This window comes from Argentina silus (assembly GCF_951799395.1).
Source record: "Argentina silus genome assembly, chromosome: 13".
Classification (NCBI taxonomy): Eukaryota; Metazoa; Chordata; class Actinopteri; order Argentiniformes; family Argentinidae; genus Argentina; species Argentina silus.
The window spans coordinates 14,198,219-14,220,095 of record NC_139667.1 but is presented as its reverse complement, the minus strand read 5'-3'; the positions used below and the strand labels follow the sequence as shown (position 1 = coordinate 14,220,095).

The 21,877-nt window shown below is 45.2% G+C and overlaps 2 protein-coding genes across 2 annotated transcripts; both read left to right on the top strand.

Moving 5' to 3' along the window:
- rcor1 (REST corepressor 1) lies at positions 1–9,290 on the top strand. The gene is made up of 13 exons (XM_083683761.1): positions 1–756; positions 858–917; positions 1,860–1,940; positions 2,229–2,281; positions 2,673–2,834; positions 3,145–3,263; positions 3,427–3,505; positions 3,792–3,842; positions 4,613–4,816; positions 5,536–5,613; positions 5,822–5,879; positions 6,431–6,681; positions 6,979–9,290. The coding sequence occupies exons 1-13, from the start codon at positions 600–602 to the stop codon at positions 7,021–7,023; spliced, it is 1,398 nt and encodes a 465-aa protein (XP_083539887.1). The 5' UTR covers positions 1–599; the 3' UTR covers positions 7,024–9,290.
- An 830-nt stretch (positions 9,291–10,120) lies between these two features.
- On the top strand, positions 10,121–20,817 carry traf3 (TNF receptor-associated factor 3). The gene is made up of 11 exons (XM_083683790.1): positions 10,121–10,375; positions 14,294–14,568; positions 14,967–15,018; positions 15,542–15,646; positions 16,042–16,206; positions 16,431–16,511; positions 17,241–17,315; positions 17,569–17,661; positions 18,747–18,887; positions 19,327–19,501; positions 20,034–20,817. Exons 2-11 carry the CDS (start codon positions 14,297–14,299, stop codon positions 20,603–20,605), a joined length of 1,731 nt encoding a protein of 576 aa, XP_083539916.1. The 5' UTR covers positions 10,121–10,375; positions 14,294–14,296; the 3' UTR covers positions 20,606–20,817.
- Positions 20,818–21,877: the final 1,060 nt, after the last annotated feature.

Below are 21,877 nucleotides of genomic sequence, written 5' to 3'. Positions count from 1 at the left end.
CAGGCACTTCACATCAAGACCCCGTGGAGTGTCAACCAGACATCGACCCACCTGGCAAGATTACCGACTCTGCCCCGGAACGCGATTAATGAACTCAAGTAGCTCGTTAACTATTCAGAAGAATATCGTCGTCAAATGGTTGTGATATAGGCTCGTAGCGATGCTCATGTATTTCATAAATCAAGCTTGCTAGCTGATTGCTACCGCAACTTTTATCCAAGTAGCAGCAGCGAGCCATCAAGCATCCCTCCTCGCTAACTTGTCTTTCTTGGGCATTTGCGATAGATATTCAAAGAATCACACATTAGATGTTTAGTCATCCGTAATAATATTCGAGTCGGGTATTTATTCTACTTTTACGACAGAGCTAGACATCTTTGTTGAGATAGCTAGGTAGCTAATTGCATAGTTCATCAGTTTTCCATCACTGCTTCGTGTAGCGAGCTTAGCTAGCTAACCTGCTAACGTTACTTTGTTCGCTGGGCTAGCCAACTAGCCGCAGCTAGCAAGGTGCTGCTGACATCACCAGCCAGCCAGCAGCAGTGCTAGCCAGCTTACCAACATCGGAGTAGTTTTGTTGCACTCTCTCCGTTCTCAAAATGCCTGCGATGTTAGAGAAAAGCGGTTCGGAAATGACGGGGAAGAGAAGGGGAAGAAATTCAGTCAATAATCCTAATAAAAGTTTTGCTACAAATGGAAATAGCAACAATTCATGGGAGGAAGGAAGTTCGGGCACTTCCAGTGATGATGAGCATGGTAGGTCAACATTACGGTAGTAGCCTCGGTCACCCTAAACTAGTTCTTACTCTGTTTCACAGATTAATAATGCTAATCGTGTGTTTATTATGTTCGTGTAGGTGGTGGGGGAATGCGAGTTGGTACTCAATATCAAGCCATTGTACCGGATTATGATCCTGGTAAGTATTTTGAGTTTTTATTTAGCCGTAAAGATAGAACAGGTTACAAGACGTGGTAGCCTCGAACACCCGTGGTCGCCGATTCCACGAGTTCAGTGTAAACTGTCGATTGATGCATCTTTTGATTAATTTAAATTCCTTTCCGATTACAGCTTCATCATTGTTTTGAGTTTGATATCTGTCAAATACGTATCCACTTTATGATTTATATATTATTGTATTTTTAAAATGTCTCATTAAAAAGTAGATTTTTGTTGATGAATGAATGGTTTATTAATATCATAATTATACTTACATTTCATGCAAATTGTAATTAAGTATGAACATATGTTCTTCCTACTAGATGAAGCTTGCCATTTGTAATTTTGGATTAACTTTAACTTGCACCTGGCTTCATTTATATTAAACTTCTAAAATTTCGGCCATACTCCTCCCGTCACCCAAAATATTTTAAGACCACTGGTCCTTGCCACTGATCTTAATGCCAAATATGACCATACAGCATGCCTTTCTATAGTGTGTATGTACAAACCCCTCTCTTTAACTCAGCCCTTTACTTTCCAGCTTGTCCTCCAACTCCCCTTTATCCCCAACGGTGCCACAAAGTCTGCTAGACTACTCTCATCATTCTAAATGTTTTCAGATTGTTGAAACCACTGCTCCTGACCACTGGTCTGGCTTCCATAATGGTCCTTATGACCATGTATGTATGTGTAGATGTATGTCTATGGTCTCTACCTGATGGTATGGATGGAGGGTTCTGTGTCTATGGTCTATACCTGATGGGATGGATGGATGGATGGATGGATGGATGTGTGGGTATGGTCTATACCTGATTGGATGGATGCATGTGTGTATTGTCTATACCTGATGACTATGGATGGATGAATGGATGGATGTCTGTCTATGGTCTATACCTGATGATCCGTGCTCCTCTGACAGATGTAGCAAAGGGTGCCCAGGAGAGGGACAACCTGGGCATGTTGGTGTGGATCCCTAGCCAGACTCTGGCAGAAACCAAATGTAAGAGAAATATCTGCTATTTTCATCATACTATGCAATATATAGACCCTACTCCATTCTTTTCAAAGTTGGCTCATTGCAATGCATGGAATGAAGAATGGTATCAAGCGTGTACATTCCATTCCGTGCATTACAATGAGTCCGTCCTCTGATTTCTACCTCCACCAGCCTCCCCTGGTACAAAGTGTGGAGCACTAGTTTTACCCCCCCCCCCCCCCCCCCCATATCAAGACTTCTAAAGCTGTTTCTCCTCTCACTGATGGTAGCCATTTTGCTCATGTGTTACAGTGGATGAGTACATTGTCATCGCCAAAGAGAAGCATGGCTACAACATGGAGCAGGTAATGTCATTATGTTGTATTATGATGTCATTGACCTGGGATCTGCTTGATACTGTAAACATGCATCCTGATCCCCTCCCTATCCTGAAGAGGTCACTGATCTGACATGGCTTGATGAGTCAAAGTGGAAGCAATGAAGTCAAAAGGCTTGCTTTGAGCCGTCCGAATCATGTGATCAGTGATTACATAATAGAAGAGGGTTTTGAAGAGGAGCTGCATGAAATAAATAACTTATGTATGTTCGTCGAATAGGCGTGACACTCGGTAAAAAAAAAAACACAGGATTTGTTTTCAATTCAGGGATTACGGAAGGAATAATTACATCAAGGAAAGAAGGATGTATTTGAGTATTAGAGCAGGACCCAGGCCTTTAGGTGTTGTCTGTGTTCAGGCACTGGGCATGCTGTTCTGGCACAAACACAACATAGAGAAGTCCCTGGCGGACCTGCCCAACTTCACGCCCTTCCCCGATGAGTGGACGGTGGAGGACAAGGTGCTGTTTGAACAGGGCTTCAGCTTCCACGGCAAGACCTTCCACCGCATACAGCAGATGGTGAGCGTTTACATCACACACACACACACACACACAAAGAGGGGTTCACCTCATACACACATACATTGATTCAACAGATATCATTTTCTTCTGCTTAATTAGATATTTTCCCACCCATCAGCCTCTATACTTAATTGAAATTGACCTGCAAACCAGTATCTTCATTGTCCTGTTGTGTTTATCACGTCCCTGATGCTAGTGAAGGATGTGAGCTCACTGTCATGTCAAACCTCTGATTCAGGGAACTGATAGAACACAGGGAACAGGTAGTGTTTTACTGGTCATTGATGAGTTGTCCTCCTCCCTGCAGCTGCCAGACAAGTCCATTGCCAGCCTGGTCCGGTTCTACTACTCCTGGAAGAAGACACGCAGCAAAACCAGCGTGATGGACCGCCATGCACGGAAGCAGAAGAGGGAACGAGAGGAGAGGTGAAGTGTTGTCTTTTTAAAGCAAGAAGATGATTCCGTTTTTCTGGAATCTAATACATTCTCCCTGCTGGGTAGCCCTCAACCACCCCAGATCCAAAAGTGATTCCAAGATAACCAGAATGATGTTTCTATGTTTCAAACATGTGCTCCTGTGTGTCTGTAGTGAGGATGAGGCAGAAGAGAACCCTGCGGCCACACCCAGTGACGTAGAGTACCAACCAAATAAGGAGGAGAAGAAGGAGGTACGTTCATATTAAATACCATCGATATCAGGGGAGGCTGGTGGAGGTAGAAATCGGAGGACGGGCTCATTGTAATGCATGGAATGGCATCAAACACGTGACCTAATCCATGCATTACAATGAGCCCACCAGGGGAGGCTGGTGGAGGTAGATGGAATGGAATGAGGAATGTGTTTGATACCGTCCCATGCATTACAATGAGCCCATCCTCCGATTTCTACCTCCACCAGCCTCCCCTGGTTCATACGTGATGGCCTGTTAATAATGATGGAGTTCTCTGTTTCAGTTGGGCGCCAGTGCGGAGAAGCAGGAACCAAAGCCAGTGGCTGTCCAGAAGGTAACAGACTCACCTGCTTCTGATCTCCATCATTTCTCTCTCAACATAAACACCCTGGTTTCATAATCATTTCTCTTCCCTGGCTTTTGACTGTTTGAATCTGGCCATTTCTAACACAAGACACACACACACACACACACCCACCCCATGTCTAGCCAATCCCATTATTCTACAGTCATATGTCCACTAGGGGATGCTAGCGGAGGTAGAAATTGGAGGACGGCCTCCGTGATGCAATTGTGATGCATGGAACGGTATCAAAACACATTCCTCATTCCCTTCCATATTACATTACAGAGTCCGTTCTCCACTTTCTACCTCCACTAGCCTCCCCTGATGTGCACACATGTATTTGTCTGATATTGAATGTCAAACTGCTCTACTTGTGTTCCAGTTGATGAACCATTTCCCATGGCTCATCATTCTAGAGTTCTACCACTGGGCCCAGAACAGACAGAATGTTGACCAGAACCAGATACATTGTTAGAATGCATAATCAGCTCTGACAATAGCATTTTTGAGTGCTGATGTACTGTAAAAAAAACACAAAAAAACATTGCATCACCTAAACAATCCATCCACTTTTTTTCTTGAAGTGGAAGTGATGCTGCCCATGTGATCAATGAGGAAGGAAGGAAGGGTCCATCTCATAGAAAGGGTCCATCCCTAGAAAGGGGTCATTTGTATGGGTGATGAAATGTATACTACACCCACCTGCTCTTTGCATTCTAAGAACTGTTGCCACCATTCTAACCTCTGTGTGTGTCCAGCCGACAGGCGTGGTGGAGAAGGTGGCCCACGTCAAGAAGGAGCTGCCTGTCCTCCCAGGGAAGAACCTCCACCGGGCCAAGAAGAAGCCCCCCAAAGGGATGCACCTGAGCCAGGGGGACGTGGCAGCCATGTCCACTAGCACCCCTACAGCTGTGGGGGTGTTACGACAGATGGACGTGGAGCTGGTCGCCATCAAACGACAGGTTCGTTTTCTTTTTATTCTGCCTTCTTTTTTCTTCACCTTTCTCCTGAAGTGTCCACCTGTGTACTCCCTTACCTGGAGTGTAATAGGAATGGATTGGTGTAACACTAGAGTTTATACATGGAGCCATTCTATGCCTTTAAATCTACATGGGGAAGTGTAATTCTTCCTTATTCTAGCATTGTGACTGCCAACGGTCCCTGGTCCTAGCATAGATTTCTTTTTCTTATGATGACTGATGGATAGATGATTCACTTACTTAGACAAATGTGTTTGTTGTAAGTCGCTTTGGATACAGGCGTCCGCTAGATGTCTCAAATGTAAATGGTGAAGGGTGAATAAATTGAGTGCTCTCTTACATTGATGCTGTCTATAACATCATGATGTGTACTCTCCTCCAGGAGGATTGTGCTGCTGTTGTGTGCATGCTCTGAGTCCGAGTCAGGCTGCAGCCCAGTCATGAGTCTGAGTAAAGCCTTAAATATGAGTTCCCTATCCACACTAGCATACTACAAAGAATGCGGATATAGGAAGTGTGGATATGAGAACACAGCTCTAGAGGTAGAAATCAGAGGACGGGCATGGAATGCGTGGAACACGTATTTGATACCATTCCTCATTTCATTCCGTCCATTACAATGAGCCCGTCCTCAGATGTTCTACCTCCACCAAACCCTTTCCTGGAACAGTCATGTTTACTGATGATTGTCTCCCTCCTAGATCCAGAGCATCAAACAGAACAACAGCTCCCTGAAGGATCAGCTGGACTCTGGAGTGGAGAACTTCAGAGTACCTGAGGTAAGGCTAGAGGGGAGGACTCATAACAACACCCCTGTTACAATCGTTCTCCCTTTAGAATTAGTGTAACTATTCATTCTTTTTGTATAACTAAACATGGAAGGCACCCGAAAAGCCTTGAATGATCTTGTTGTTATCTGATGATGGTGTTCTGTTGATTGGATGTAAGGATTGATATCCAATGATAACATGACGTCTGTTCTCTCAGGTGACCCAGAAGTTTAACACTCGCTGGACCACAGAGGAGCAACTGCTAGCAGTACAAGGTAACTAACTAACTAACTAACTAAGAACAACTACATGGGGAAAGAGTGTAGCGGAGGTGGGAATGAGGAAAAGGGAATGAGGAATCGCTTTTGATACCATTCCTCATTCCGTACCACGCATTGCAATGAGCCCGTCCTCGACCAACCTTCCTTGATTTGGAATCACACCCTCGTAGCCCTGCCTGAGACATGGAAACTCAAGTGTGGCCCATGGACCTTGAGATGCTGGTGTCTTCCAACAGGGGAGAACCAGGTTCGAACTCTGCCCATCACAAGAGCAGGGATAGGATGATACTGTACTAACAAACTCAGGGCTGTGTTTCATGTTAATATTGGTTGGTTGATTATTTTGATTGTCCTGCGTCATTGCTGGTGCCAAGTCCATATGGGTTGATGGACACTAAAGAGAGTGAATTGACAAAAAAGGTTTATAGTTGGAGATTTCAGTTTAAGACTTTTCTAATTTGTTTATTTCTTACTGCAGGGGCACATTCAAATCCAAATGTGTTTGATTGACAACCTAATCATTTGATAACCCAATCCTGTTCCAGCCATTAGAAAATATGGGCGGGACTTCCAGGCGATCTCGGACGTGATTGGCAACAAGTCTGTGGTGCAGGTGAAGAACTTCTTCGTTAACTACCGACGTCGCTTCAACCTGGACGAAGTTCTGCAGGAGTGGGAGGCGGAACACGGGATGGAGGGAGGAGTGAAGGGAGGAGAGGAGGAGAAGATGGATGTTTCTCCATCACCTGAGGAGGGTGGAGCTACTACCCCAGTGCCTCCAGAGGACCAAAAGGAGGTCTAGAAACTATCTTTATTTTATGGTTTCATCATAACATTCAGTTCAAGTAACTATATGTATCCCTAAGAGGCACTTATTGAATCCTTGCTATACATACTTTAACTGAAACCATATGCAAACTTTGCATGATGTAAATGTTTCCAGTTTCACCTCCTATCTGAATTATCCATCTCAGAGTACTTATTCACTCTCTCTTAGAAATCCACTGATGGATACGAGTGATTCTAGGCTTTGATGTGCGGTTTGAGAAGCATCATATCTTACTGTAGTAACGACCGCCCTTTTTGTTGACAGGAATCATCACCGGTGGAGTTACAACAACAACCCCTGGCATCTTGAGTTGTCGGCCATCTTGGATTATTGTGTTTAAGCAACAGGACCCCCCTCCCCCCACCCCCCTCTCGATTTGACTACTGTTGTGAAGGGACACTGAGTCAGCACAGGTTCAGCTTCCTTTGAAGCTGTCTCCTCCTGAAGGTCATTCCTGTTACCCCCCCCCCCCCCACAACCCAAGGACGTCTGCAGCAATGGCCACCAAATACAGACAGCACCAACCTCCAGTCTTCTGAAACCAGACAGTCTAACAACCAGGACTATCAGCAGCACTTTACCCCATCACTGTCACCTTGGTCAGAACAATCTTCTGGATCAACGGAACTGCTTTTCTTTTCTGTTTCGGCCCACTCCACCCTACTCGCTGTCAACATTACAAACGTTCTCTTTTACCCAGCCCACTGTGTTCATTTGAGTCATTTCAGACCTCTCTTTGTTCTCAACAAATGCTTCTCTCCCTTCTCCAAAACTCACCCCTCTCTACCTCCCAAAGACTCCCAAAGTTCTCCCCCACAAAACACTTGTCCTCCGAACCATCTTCTACCCCCCCCCCCCCCCCCCCCCTTAACTCCACCTCTAAGTATTCTCCTCTCCATCTCACCTTGGATCAACATTGGGTGCAAACACTACCTTCTCTCCTGCTTCTTCAGCCCCTCCCCCCCTCTCCACCCCACATGAAATAGTTCTCTTTTTGAATTGTTGTGCCTCTAGTCACAGTCAATGCCAAGAGTGGTTGGTCACCTTACTGAAAACTCTAGAATGCTACAGTATCATAAATGAAGCCATGTAATCTTGGCGTTGAATTGAAACAGCACAATATGTCTCAGTGCTGTACAGATATGAAATCCACATTTGACGTTAAGTTTATTTTAACTGGTGCTTCCATTGACATAATAAAATGGTTTGTGCATTATATAATGTTGGGCACTAAGTAAGTAAGTGTATAAATCTGCTCAAAGAATAAGATAATAGTATTATACAATATGTATTTATTGGATCATATTTATAATACATTAATTGATTTGATCTTGATAATGAACAGGATATAAATTAAAGGTTAAATGGACACAAGCAGATAACCTTGAATATTATGTAAAATATATGATTTGAAGCTGTTCTACATGTTATGCAAAAGACAACATATTTGACGTGAGCGATGTTTTGAACCCTTTGAGGTTTACTAGATAGAGGATGCAGAAAATTCAGGTCAATACGATGATGTTTAGATGTTCAACTGTCAGAGTTGAGTTGAAAGAACACTTTTGAGATGTTCCTGTCACACTTTACATAAGTGTTTAACAGACCTGGGTAAAAACAGTATTTGAAAAATCGTTCCAAATACCTAGCGTTTGCTTGAGTCTGCCTAGAGTGTCAGATGGGCGGGAATTGCACTTTTGGGACGATTTAATTGGTTCTATTGCACCAGACAAACTCAATCAAGCACAGATAAGAATTTGAGATGACAAATACTATTTGAACCCAAGTCTGCTTTGTGTTACTGTATAATTAATCTCTTTACTGTTCCATACCTGTAGGTATAGGTTAGTGGAGGCTGGTGGAGGTAGAAATCGGAGGACGGGCTGATTGTAATGCATGGAACGGAGGAGGAATGGTATCAAACACACTTGTTTGACACCATTCCTGACTCCATTCCATGCATTACAATGAGCCTGGCCTCCTATGTCTACCTCCACCAGTCTCCCCTGGTAGGGTTAGAGCAATGACCATAGTTCTAACAGTAAAGCAATGAGAGTAAATGAACAGTATAATATAAACACTGTCATGTCGAGATTCACAGAAGTTCCTTATGTAGATGAGCGAGAGGGGCTTTAGTTGTGCTATTATGTTTTACAGATTTTTACATTTTAATTTAAACCTTTTGGGGCTGTTTCCTGGACACAGATTGAGCCTAGTCCTTCACTAAATCTCACTTTTAATGGAGATGTTTAGTCTAGGACCAGACTTAATCTAGGTCTGTGAAACCAGCCCAGTTTGTGAGGTGTTTTTAATTTGCTGTCGAACCCTGTCCCTCCTTCCACTGCGACCTGCCTATCCCCTGTTTTTACTGTACTGGTACCATGGTTTCAATTTCAGCATACTGTTTGGAAAACTTTTTTATATATTTGTGAAGAAACAATGTGTGTGTGTGTGAGAGAGAGAGAGTGAAGTTTGTGTGAGTGTGTATATTTTATTGCTGTCATTTTAGCATTATTATGTATCCAATTTGATCTTCATTAATTAACCATACAATAAATTTGAAGGATTTATAGGGACATTTAAGTGCATTGTCTGGATTATTTGTCCTCAATCAAATGGTCTTTTCTTTCTCGACAGTTCACTTAATTTCCAGCTGTTTTAGCTACTTTCAATATGTCTGGTTAAAACTATTATTGCTTTCCTTTTGATATTGATACTGCTACAGGATGTGGAGGCAGAAATTGGAGGACGGGGTCATTGTAATACATGTAATGGAATAAGGTATGGTATCTTTCATAGCCTCTTGACTTTGGCTGGTATTGCACCTACTTTGGTTCCCTCTCTCCTGATTATAGTCTACCAGTAGCCTACAAAATGATCACCCTCAAATATGGTTGAGACAGTAAGTGAACTGTTGTCTCCATTCATTCATTCATTCATTCATTCACCCTATGCCAGTAATGTGTTTTAGCAAGAGGGACATTCTTGCATTATGTGAAGTGATGAGCAGACAGTATATGGTGATGATTGGCAATACAGTAGGAGTCAAGGGGTCACCACTGCCTTATGTACAAGAGGAAATGACTCAACTCTAAATTTAGAACGTGCACATTCCGATGAGTCGTTTACAGAATATGCGAAATGTTCAAGACATCGGATTTCCTAATCGAGTGCATTCTGTACATCTGTTCCCGGAGCAATGCAGTTCCTATGTCATGACTAATTTCGCTGAAACAAGGGTTCACGGTAACACTGCCTACTAGCGGACCGACGCATTACGCATGCACTTCTGGCCTACTCTGACTGACTGGAGTCCTTTTTCATGACGGGGATTTCCTCAGGAAGTGAGAACGAAGGGGGCTTTCCAGCGGAGGCACTCAGACATCAACAGCAGCAACAACCACCAGCCGCGGCTCTTTTTTTTTGCCTTATTCCCCTTAGGATTTTTCTTAAATTTCCTCTCTTATTTTTTCGAATTGGACAATGTCCGCTACGGAGGACAAGGCTTTAGCTGCCTGTTTTCAATCAAGAGGAGTTTGCTCGGTTTCTGTGTAATGCTACGTTACGTTCTTGAACGTGCCATTCACCGAAGCTCCATTTGAAACACCGAAGCTCCTTAGAGAACAGCGTTGCATTGGACAACGTTACCGCGCTGATTCATGTAAGTATTACTGCTAGCTAGCGGATTGTATCGTCCATTTTACTACTGTTACATTGTAGGAACATAATGGATCTGTAAGGCAGAGGGCAACATGTTGAGAAGCCAACCAGCTCAGCCAGGGCATGTGTGTGTGTGTGTGTGTGTGTGTGTGTGTGTGTGTGTGTGTGTGTGTGTGTGTGTGTGTGTGTGTGTGTGTGTGTGTGGGAAGAGAGAGAGAGAGACAGGCTCCGAATTGGGCAAGCAAGGTATGAGGTAATTTAAAAAATCCATTGTGGTGCACTGAACAGACTGCGAGACGAGACAGCCATCGTAAACCGTTGTGAAAATATTCAATAAAGCCAATCTAAGGATGATTCTAGATGCACCTAGCACCTCCTTGTCTTGTCACATTACATGATCTTTGCATTGATGCTTGGTATTACTCCAATGCATGTACAATACATTGATAATGACATACATGTATGAACATGTATTGCATCTTTACTCTGTGCCGACTTCAGTGCATGCTCCATATGGAATGTAATGGACATTTGCATACATGCATGCACTGTTATCATATTTCTATTCTAAGTTGACCAGGTGAACAGACATCTACCTGTCAAAAGGTGCATCTGGTGTCATCCCTAGCTACCAAATACAGTAGAGCTGATTGAACATGTGAAAGTTTCTCAGATTGTATTTCATTACCTAAAGCTGGAGTCATTTCAGTAATTTTGACCTTTTGGTTTGGCCCTGCTAGTGAGCGATATTAGTCATTCAACCTAACTGTTGTAATCATGCCGTCTAAGTAAACCTGCATGCAAAATAGTCTTGAAACATGAAAAGATGGCAAATGGCCAATCGTCAGCTCTAACACAGCCCAGTACTGTTTCATTTTTGATTGGTCTGGCCTTTACAGGAGATTCACAATGTTACTTCTTTGACTGATCATATTTGAATAGAATCATCATCCGTTCTCGGAAACAGTCACCTGTTACTGAATGTGTCGTTTCTCTCACTTCACACACACACACACACACACACACACACACACACGTTATTGTATCTTACATTCTCTCTAGTCTGAGTTGTTAACCACAGCACAGAGAACACAGGGATTTTTTCATTGCTTAGTGGAAAACCAACTATATCAGTTCAATACTGTTGAGTGGGGTTGATGCATGAACCCAGACTGCTTGAATGTCAGGTAAGCAAGAGGAAGGTCAGTCAGTGAATTCCCCTAAGTTGAATTGTTTCATTTTTGTTTTGTGATGTCATGCTGCTCTGGCAACACAAAGGGAGTCTTGGCCTACATCCCTATGGTGGATAGACTGACCTCTGGGCCACCAGTAGGGGGTTTCAGGATTAGAGGAAGAAAGAAAGATGAGCTGGGAACGTAAGAGAGACTGCATCAATACCTGATATGGTAGATCTCACCTGCTTTCCCTCTCGTTTGTGCGCTAGGCCTCGCCTGTGGGAAGGCAGGCCTCGTAGGTGAAGGACCAGCCGTAGACATAAGCCTATAAAATATTATCTTAAAAACTGTTGTTCTTTCTGTTTTAAAGCAAGCATGTTCTTAAAGGGGAAATACCCCTTTATACATATGTTATGCGTCTTAGCAGAAACTCATTTCCCATCGAAGATGATAGACTTGACTAATCTTACCAGCTCAAAATCACCGAAACAGTCAAACACTCACAATATGTGTGCAAAGTGATTTCGAGAATAGCCTGCCAAGGTAAATTTCAGAGGGCAAGGTGTGTGTGTGTGTGTGTGTGTGTGTGTGTGTGTGTGTGTGTGTGTGTGTGTGTGTGTGTGTGTGTGTGTGTGTGTGTGTGTGTGTGTGTGTGTGTGTGTGTGTGTGTGTGTGTGTGTGTGTGTGTGTGTGTGTGTGTGTGTGTGTGTGTGTGTGTGTGTGTGTGTGCGCGCACATGCGTGTGTGATTATTGTGCGTGTGTGTAGTCAGGGATGAGGCAGCAAGTGGAAAAGCCCCTTGCATATCCCAGGAAGTCCCTTGTCAACCACAGGAACTGGTCAGCCAATAGCTGATCCACACACTCATAAAGTGTAAGGAAGGAGAGACTCACGTTGGCTGAACGTTGGATGGTTTAGGGCAGACGTGTAGATTTTTAACATTTATTTATTTATTTTTACATTTAAGTCATTTATCAGACGCTTTTATCCAAAGCGACTTACAATAAGTACATTTGTATAAGTAAATGAATCAACGACACATCAGTCAAGTAAGTGACGCCTTTGATTAGAACTGCCATCAGCAGTCACAGTGCTAGAAGAAAACTGTTTATTTTTCGTTTTTTTTCAGGTAATGTACAGGGGGGGTTGTTAGGGGGTGGAGAGGTCTGAGGAGGAGAAGCCCATGTGTAGCCTAAAGACAGAGGTCTTTAGTCTATGGCAGAAGAGAGGTAGTGACTCTGCCATCCTGACAGTGGTGGGAAGCTCAGTCCAGAGAAGAGCCACTGGTTTTCTGAACGATCCAGTTTCTACAGGAGACCTGGGGTGACCCGGGGTGAATTATTGCCTTCTTTACACTTATTTGAAGCTTGCAACTCAAGGAAGCATTTCATTGCACTGTTTACTTTGATTTGATTTGATTTGATTTGAATGGGAGTTTCTGAGCTTTATGGCCATATGTATCACAGTTGATATCCAGCTTATAGAAACAGTTCTTTCTCCGATTTTTAAGTTCTCATTCATATAGTGGACATAAATTAACCTTAAACCCCAACTCACACTACAATGCTGAGCTGAACCGGGCTGACTTGGTTACACATCCAACATAGTTGCTTAGACAGTGTCCGGGAAGGGAAATATCAGAGGCAGCACAGTATGGTTGGAGTTGGGCCTGTAGTGTGTAAAGCCCCTCAGAGTCCAGTAGGCTAGCCAGGCCCAGCCCCAGTCCCCATGTTGGGCCTTTAGGGTGTAAAGCACCTGAGAGTCCAGTAGGCTACATGTTGTCTTATTATGGGATGGTGATTAGCAACAGTACTGTCTGATTGGTCTGGCTTCAACAGCCAATGAAATACTGTGTTCTACAGCCCTCTCAGAACATGAATCATTATAAAATTGGACCTCTAGACCCCCTCCATTCACCTTAGGATGTGCTGATTCCAACCCTGGCTCCTTGCCCAGAGCTATACCCCATCCCAACGCTAACCTCAGCTCTAGTGCCAACCCCAGCTCCAGCCCTAGCCCTAGCCCCCAGGTTGGGCCTGTAGTGTGTAAACCCTAAGTCCAGTAAGCTAGTCAGCTCCAGTCCCAGCTCCAGTCCCAATCCTGCCCCTCAGCTCCAGCCTGGGCTGCCCACTCAGAGAGGAGATAAAATTAGCCAGAGTTAGCTATGCTTGTTATGAAGGGGTTTCCCAAGCCTGGCCTGGCCTCAGAGGCTAGAGCTGTGGATGTGGCAATGAATGCTCCGTATTAACAGACACACACACACACACACACAGCCACACACACACACACACACACACACACACACACACACACTCATGCATTCTCTCGTTCTCTCGCTATCTCTCTCTCTCTCTCTCTCTCTCTCTCTCTCTCTCTCTAGCTGAAACATTCCTGTAACATAAGATGATTGTATCATTTTATGAAATGTCAGATTGTCCTGTGTGTCACAATGTTGGTGACACCAGGGATGTCTAGGATGGTCTAGACTAAAAAATAGGCCTATTCACACTGGTGCAACTGCAACCGGTGGATGATGGTTTATTGAATATGTCAATGTTCGTGTATCAGTGTTCTTGTGTTTTACTTACCGTTTATCATCTTGTCTGTTCAAACAAATTAACAGAACTCTAACCCTGCCTGTCTTCCTCATGGATACATCTTAACAGCTCTGTGTGTGTGTGTGTGTGTGTGTGTGTGTGTGTGTTGCTCTGTGTGTGTGTGTGTGTGTGTGTGTGTGTTCCCCAGGTCATGTCAGCAGGGCGGAGCGCGGACGGGCGGGAGCTGCAGATCCCCCTCCAGCAGGTGGCTCCCTCCTTGGCAGCTCTCTCCCTGGCACAGCGCCCCTGGCCCAGCGACCCCGACGCTGGCTTCCTGCCCGTGCACGGAGGCTTCAGGGACCACTTCCTGTTGACCCCTGAACCCAAGTACTGCTGCGAGGCGTGTCGCCTGGTTCTGTGTAACCCCCGGCAGACGGAGTGTGGACACCGCTTCTGTGAGAGCTGCATCTCGGACCTGCTCAGGTGGGGACTGGGGAGGGGGATGCTTAGTTTCAGGATGATGACAAGGGTGTGAGTGTGTGTGCGCTTGAGTGTGTGTGCGCTTGAGTGTGTGTGCGCTTGAGTGTGTGTGTGTGTGTGTGTGTGTGTGTGTGTGTGTGTGTGTGTGTGTGTATGTCTGTACTGTGTACTTTGTGTGAGGAAATGTCCCTGAGGAAAGGAGATGTTTGTCTTGTAAGATTGTGATGATTGATTGTGACTGATTGCAACGCATGACTGTGTTGATGAATGACAGGATTGGATGACGATGATGTTGATGATTCAGTCATGATGACATGGTTGGCATAGGTGCGTGTACAAGAGAACTGATAAAACTTTTTCTAAAAAAATGTTTTATTGATTTCCTACGTTTTCTCTTCCAGTAAAGCCAACCCATCATGCCCAGCAGATCTGGAGCCGCTGTTCAAAGACAAGGTGAGAGAACACGGACGTACATATGATTATGTCCATATATACAGTCTCCTCCAATATAAAGATTGTTTCAAAAATGATCTCAGTGCTTTTTCTCATGGTGAGCGTGAGTGTGTGTGTTAGGTCTTATCATGATGAACATGGTGTGTGGGTGTGTGCTTGTGCTAGGTCTTCTCATGGTGAACATGACTGTCCCTGGTGTGTGTGTGTGTGTGTGTGTGTCTGTCTTAGGTTTTCTCATGGTGAACATGTTGTCCTCCTGTGTGTGTGTGTGTGTGTGTGTGTGTGTGTGTGTGTGTGTGTGTGTGTGTGTGTGTGTGTGTGTGTGTGTGTGTGTGTGTGTGCGTACGCGTGCTAGGTCTTCTCATGGTGAACATGACTGTCCCTTGTGCGTGTGTGTGTGTGTCTTAGATTTTCTCATGGTGAACATGTTGTCCTGTGTGTGTGTGTGTGTTAGGTCTTCTCATGGTGAACATGTTGTCCTCCTGTGTTGGGGTGTGTGTGTGTGTGTGTGTGTGTGTGTTAGGTCTTCAGAGACGTGTGCTGTCACAGAGAGATCATGTCTCTGAGAGTCTACTGCAGGAGTGAGAAGAATGGCTGCAAGGAGCAGATGAGTCTACAGCAGGTCATGGTGAGACTCAGCTACCTCTGTGTACTGGCAGTATGTATACCCTAGTCCATCTTACCATAGTCAGGCAGAGGCTCTGTTCTGGTCATGGTGAGGCTCTGAGAGAAAATACATCCAACATCCCCTCTGCATACAGAGCTATTCAATTTAATAAACTTTGACTTATCCCTGAGGGGCCATTATTTCATGATGATTTGGCAAATGATTTCTCCCAAATGATGCTTTTTGTCAACATGGTTGAATATTTCCCACTCTTAGTTGTTTGGAATACCATCCGAATGCCAGCACATTGATAGTTATTATTCACCACTACTGAAGACTACTTTCTCTGGATTGTAGTACAGAACTACATCATGTACAGTACTATTATTAAAGCAACTCTCCTCTTCCTTCCCCAGGAACACCTGAACCAGTGTCCATATTTTGAGGTTCCGTGTCCGCTGGGAAAGTGCAAGGAGAAGATGATGCGTAAAGACATTCCGGACCATTTGAGCTGGAAGTGTAAACACAGGGAGACCACCTGTGAATTCTGCATGCACAAGATGGCTTTGACTGAACTACAGGTGAGCTACCTGGGGCTCAGTCTACACCCTGGCTCTCAGTCTGCACCCTGGGGGAAGTCTACACCCTGGGGCGGTCTCCCAAACCCATAAAAGAACATCCTCTCTTCATCCTCTGGAACAATATGATAGATTTACTGCATATTGGTTTAAGGTTCCAGTAACTGCACTTGCTCTCCAGCACCATCTTCTTCTCTGTATTTGACAGCTGCTGTTTTCTGTTTCAGAAACACAAAGAGACGGTGTGTCCAGCGGTTCCCGTGGCCTGCCCAAATCACTGTACCTCCCCTTCTATCCTGAGGAGTGAGGTAGGAGTCGTCTTCAGGGGAGGCTGCTGGAGGTAGAAATCGGAGGAGGGGCTCCGTAATGCATGCAATGGAATGGATTGAGGACTGGTCAATCCTCATTCCGTTCCATGCATTAAATGAGCCCGTCCTCCGCTTTCTACCTCCAGCAGCCTCCCCTGCTACAGGTATATAGCTCATAGTCGGAGATAGCAGGAGTTTTAGGATGTGCTCATGTTTTAGTGACACCTTAAAGGTCCAGTGTGTAACAATCAAGCTTTCTAAAAAGCTTCCTAATGGTTGTAATAACTATGTTTAATCGGTAGAGATCAGGGAATGAGATCCCTTGAGAGAAATAATATACTTATGAATGCTGTTTTGGTCCGTAAAAAAACCCTTTATAAAAAGAAACATGTTGTTACTGCCGGGGGTGTTCTAGGGGTGTTCCCTTTCTGTCTCTGGTGGCTGCGATGTGTATGCAGAAGCGCGCATGCAGAAACACAACAGATAATATTCGACACTGCCATGTCCATTTCGGGGGGGGGGCGGGTGGGTGGTGGGGGGGGGGGTGCACTTTGTGTTTCTGCATGCACGCTCGATTCGAAGAGGCAGCCACCATGGTTACACTTGTCATTCCTGGTAGATATACAAGTTGTACTCCAGTGGCTGCCCACAACGCTGCTACATTGTAATGCATGGTAGTAGTAACTGCTATATGACTGAAAATGAATCCATCGTGTTGTGTCCTCTCAGCTGTCGAGTCATCAACACGACTGTCCCAAGGCTCAGGTCACCTGCTCCTTCTTCCGCTTCGGCTGCACCTTCAAGGTCAGCCTTCTATGTTTCTGTGGTTGTTTGAATCTTAAAGGTCCAGTATGTAGCATTCAAGGTCCAGTATGTCCCATTAAAGGTCCAGAATGTTGAGGGAAGTGTTGTTGTCATTAGAAAGTGCCATGTGACCTCGTACAGAGCGACAGTGGTGCTAGATTTGGGAGAACATTCTGGTTACTATGCTCTGGTACAGTATGTTACTGATATGGTTTATTATGGGATGTTGCTGATGCTGGATGGGTTGTTGTAGGGTCTGAACCAGGACATGAGGGACCATGAGTCCAGCTTCGCCTCAGAACACCTCCGACTGATGGCTGCCCGGAATACTGCTCTGGAGGCTAAGGTAACCATGATGATGATGATGATGGTGGTGGTGATGGCCAAAGTGATAGTCAGCACTACTCTGTCCCAATAATGATGATGATGATGAAGTCCATAGTGACACATAATCAGCAGTACTCAGTCCTAATAATCACTTTGTGTCAAACATACCTTGGATATAACGATAGCATTGAGAGTATGTGATCAGAACTTCCGAAAACTATATTACCATGCAACAATGGTTGTTACAGTATGAATGTGTCTTGGTGTTACTGTACATACAATAGTACGACAGATTGACTGATACAATGGGGATAGTTCACCATACCCACATTACACAACAACACACACATTCAGCTCTGATGGTTGTGTGGTGATTGAGAGAGCTAATGCGGTTTGTTTGCATCCAGTAGAACTTCTCTTTTCCTAGAGTATGTGTAGAATATGGCTGTGCCCTGCCTGCCGTACCTGTTTAGACGGTGTTGAAGCACACCGTTCAGTATGCGCCCTTACATGTAACCCAGCAGCATGGTCTGTCAATCACTACAGCTATGTGGGGAAGTACCTAAAAGAAGCATGAGAAAGTAAACATGAAACTGAATACTAAGATTCCTGCTAGGGTGTCTAGGTTGTGTAACACATCAACACACACATTCTTTGTCTTATGTTAGAGGAACCAGTGTAGCATAGGAAAGAAACCACCTGCCTTCCCTGACGACAATGCATAAACATTTTTACTGACTCTTCACCCTAAGGCCTTTTTGTGTGTAAAAATTCACTCACAGGAACATGCATGCACAACACAACAAACAAAAATGACAAACTGAAGGTCAATAGGAAGATGATTTTCTCAAATGTAGACTGTGTCTATGTTTTAATATTATTCTTATGTAATATTATAGATGGTCCTAAACAAACAATCTGGGTGCAGGCTTCAAAGGGTTAAAAATAAAACTGGCCGTTGTAACAGTTTAAAAGTAACAGCTTTATAACAGGTGTAATAACAGACGTAGTAACAGCAGTGCTTATGTTTGGTCAGCAGGTGGAGGATGTGAAAGGGGTTATAACAGGTGTACTAACAGCAGTGCTTGTGTTTCTCTACCCCAGGTGGAGGATGTGAAAGGGGAGCTCCAGGAGCGCTACAAGGTCCTCCCTGGCCTCAGCAGCCGTCTGTCTGAGCTGGAGGCCCAGAACGAGGACATCAGGGAGAAGAACCGCCAGCTGGAGCAGAAACTCACCACAATGCAGGTACCAACATGACCTCATAATGTAGTTATAACAGTGTTATAACAGCCCTAGTACAGTAATAACAGCCACCATGCTGGTAACTTGGAACTGGAGTGCTGTAGGACCTCACAGTGAACACATGGGCTGGGCTGCATCTCCAGATTAGACTCCTCTCCTTGTCTCCTTTCCTTCGTTCTCCCTACCTCCTTTTCTTCATTTGGACTGATAGTGGAGAGCTGGACAGGCGAGAGCAACATTGGTACTGTTGGCACCCTCAATATAGCTCTCAACTAGCCTGTGGTTTCAGCTGTCAACAAGCCTGTGGTTTAAGCTCAGTGCAGAGAGAGGAGAGGAGAAGAAGCAACTATGGAAAGAAAGCCAATTATACATAGTTGTGTGTGTGTGTGTGTGTGTGTGTGTGTGTGTGTGTGTGTGTGTGTGTGTGTTCTCGTCCTTCCAGAAGCTGATGAGCTCCCACTCTGAGAAGCTGTTAGAGGTGGAGCTAGAGCTGAGGTCTCTGAGAGCGCTACGAGACGAGGTGGAGGCGCTCCGAGGCACGGTGGAGAACATCCGCTCACGAGTCGTCACGCTGGAGGGAGGCCGCGGCGGGGCCAACTCAGGCACACACACACTAGGTCAGTCACCCTGGATGCTCACACACACACACACACACACACACACTAGGTCAGTCACCCTGGATGCTCTCACACACACACGCACACGCACACCTCTTGGAAATGCTGGTAATCTTTAGCTCCTTACTGTCACTATAACCAGTATATAAAATGGCTTTAGGTGTTGCTGGGGATGAGGGAAGTTAGGTATTGGGCCAATTTGGTTTGTCTAAAACTATGAGTGAATCAGAAAGTGGATGGGCCAGGCAGTTTATTGGATATTGGAGTCTAATGTGATGTGGTTTAATATGCTGGTGACCTGGACCCAGATTAAGCCTAGTCCTGGACTAATGGCCATTTTTAAATGGAGATTCTCCATTGAAGTTGCCTCATGGAGACTTGGTGTGATCTTGGCCCTGGAAACCAGCCCCACTAGAAGCAGTGGTTTCAGAGTGGTCAATCCATCCAGTATTCTCCCTCAAGGGTCCTATCTGGTGAAATAAAGGTCAAATACATATTCTCCTGGTTTTTCTGTCCTTCTCTCTGTCTGTAGGTTCTCTTGAGACTCAGCTCTCACGCCATGACGACATGCTGAGCGTCCACGAGATCCGGCTGGCCGACATGGACCTGCGCTTCCAGGTCCTAGAGACCGCCAGCTTCAACGGGACCCTCATCTGGAAGATCCGCGACTACAAGCGCAGGAAACAGGAAGCGGTAGTCGCCAAGACCCTGTCTCTCTACAGCCAGCCCTTCTACACGGGCTACTTCGGCTACAAGATGTGCGCCCGCGTCTACCTGAACGGGGACGGCATGGGTAAAGGCACCCACCTGTCTCTGTTCTTTGTGGTGATGCGGGGCGAGTATGATGCTCTGCTGCCCTGGCCCTTTAAGCAGAAGGTGACCCTGATGTTGATGGACCAGGGTCCGGCCAGGAAGCATCTGGGGGACGCCTTCAAGCCGGACCCGAACAGCAGCAGCTTCAGACGGCCCATAGCAGAGATGAACATCGCCTCTGGTTGCCCGCTGTTCGTGGCCCAGACCGTACTGGAGAACGGGACGTACATCAAGGACGATACCATCTTCATTAAGGTGACGGTAGACACGTCAGACCTCCCCGACCCCTGATAGCCGCCCACAGTGGTACGGTCCAGTCTAACAAGATGTAGCAGTTTCTACCAGAGGGAGGGAACGAACGCCTGAGAGAGAGAGAGAGAGAGAGAGAGAGAGAGAGAGAGAGAGAGAGAGAGAGAGAGAGAGAGAGAGAGAGAGAGAGAGAGAGAGAGAGAGAGAGAGAGAGAGAGAGAGAGAGAGAGAGAGAGAGAGAGAGAGAGAGAGAGAGAGAGAGAGAGAGAGAGAGAGAGAGAGAGAGAGAGAGAGAGAGAGAGAGAGAGAGAGAGAGAGAGGGGTGGATGAAGAAGGAGAGAAAAGAAAAGGTTGTGGAAAGGAAGCAGACTGAGCTTGCAGGTGTGGATGGCTGGCCCTCTGACGGATCCAGAGTGGACGGCTGCTATTGGTTGCTGGATCTAAATGGCTGCTATTGGCCGGTGGATCTAAACCTGAGCTTCTGTGTCTGTGTTGGTCACCACAGTGATGAGAGAAAGGTTGTCAAGTCACCGGTGGCAAACAGGCTGAACGTTGAAGAGAGTCAGTGGGTACGGAGGATTCAATCTCCAGACTGCCAATAAGGACTGAAAGGCCCCTACAAGGGTCACAACTTTGGCAACGGAGAATGGAACATTCTAGCCTAGTTAGCATGATGTCCCCATCAATAAACTACATGGCCGCAGTGTGTGTGTGTGTGTGTGTGTAGCAATCTACCAAAACTAAAGATGTTATAGAATGGCGTTGATAAACATATTAGACATTAATATCAGCCTCTAAGGAGAGCTCCAGACTTATCTTATCTAAAGAAGAAGAAGTCTGACAGGACCTGTTTGATATTATTGAGCTACAATATGTGGTTGATAATGTATGTTGTATTTGCGTTGCTGGTGAGTCATGGTGGCCGTGTTTTTGCAATGTTAAAGTGCAGAATGTACCGTGTGTTCATATCTGATGTTGTGGTGGTGATGATGATGATGATGATGATGGTGGTGTAATAATGGAACATTGTTGATTGAGTGACAAGCTTTTTATTACCCAGCAGGGCTTTGTGAGTAGAGTGTCTTGTGTGCAGGCTAGCCTACTGTCCGTTAGGTGTTTCTAATCTGGTTGTAGTGGACCTGTTGTAAGCAGATCACAGTGAACACATGTAGATGGCACAGACACCAGTATGGTACAGCAACACCAGGGGAGGCTGGTGGAGGTAGAAATCAGAGGACGGGCTCATTTGTAATGCATGGAACAGAATGAGGAGTGGTATCAAACGTGTGTTTGATACCATTCCTTATTTGGTTC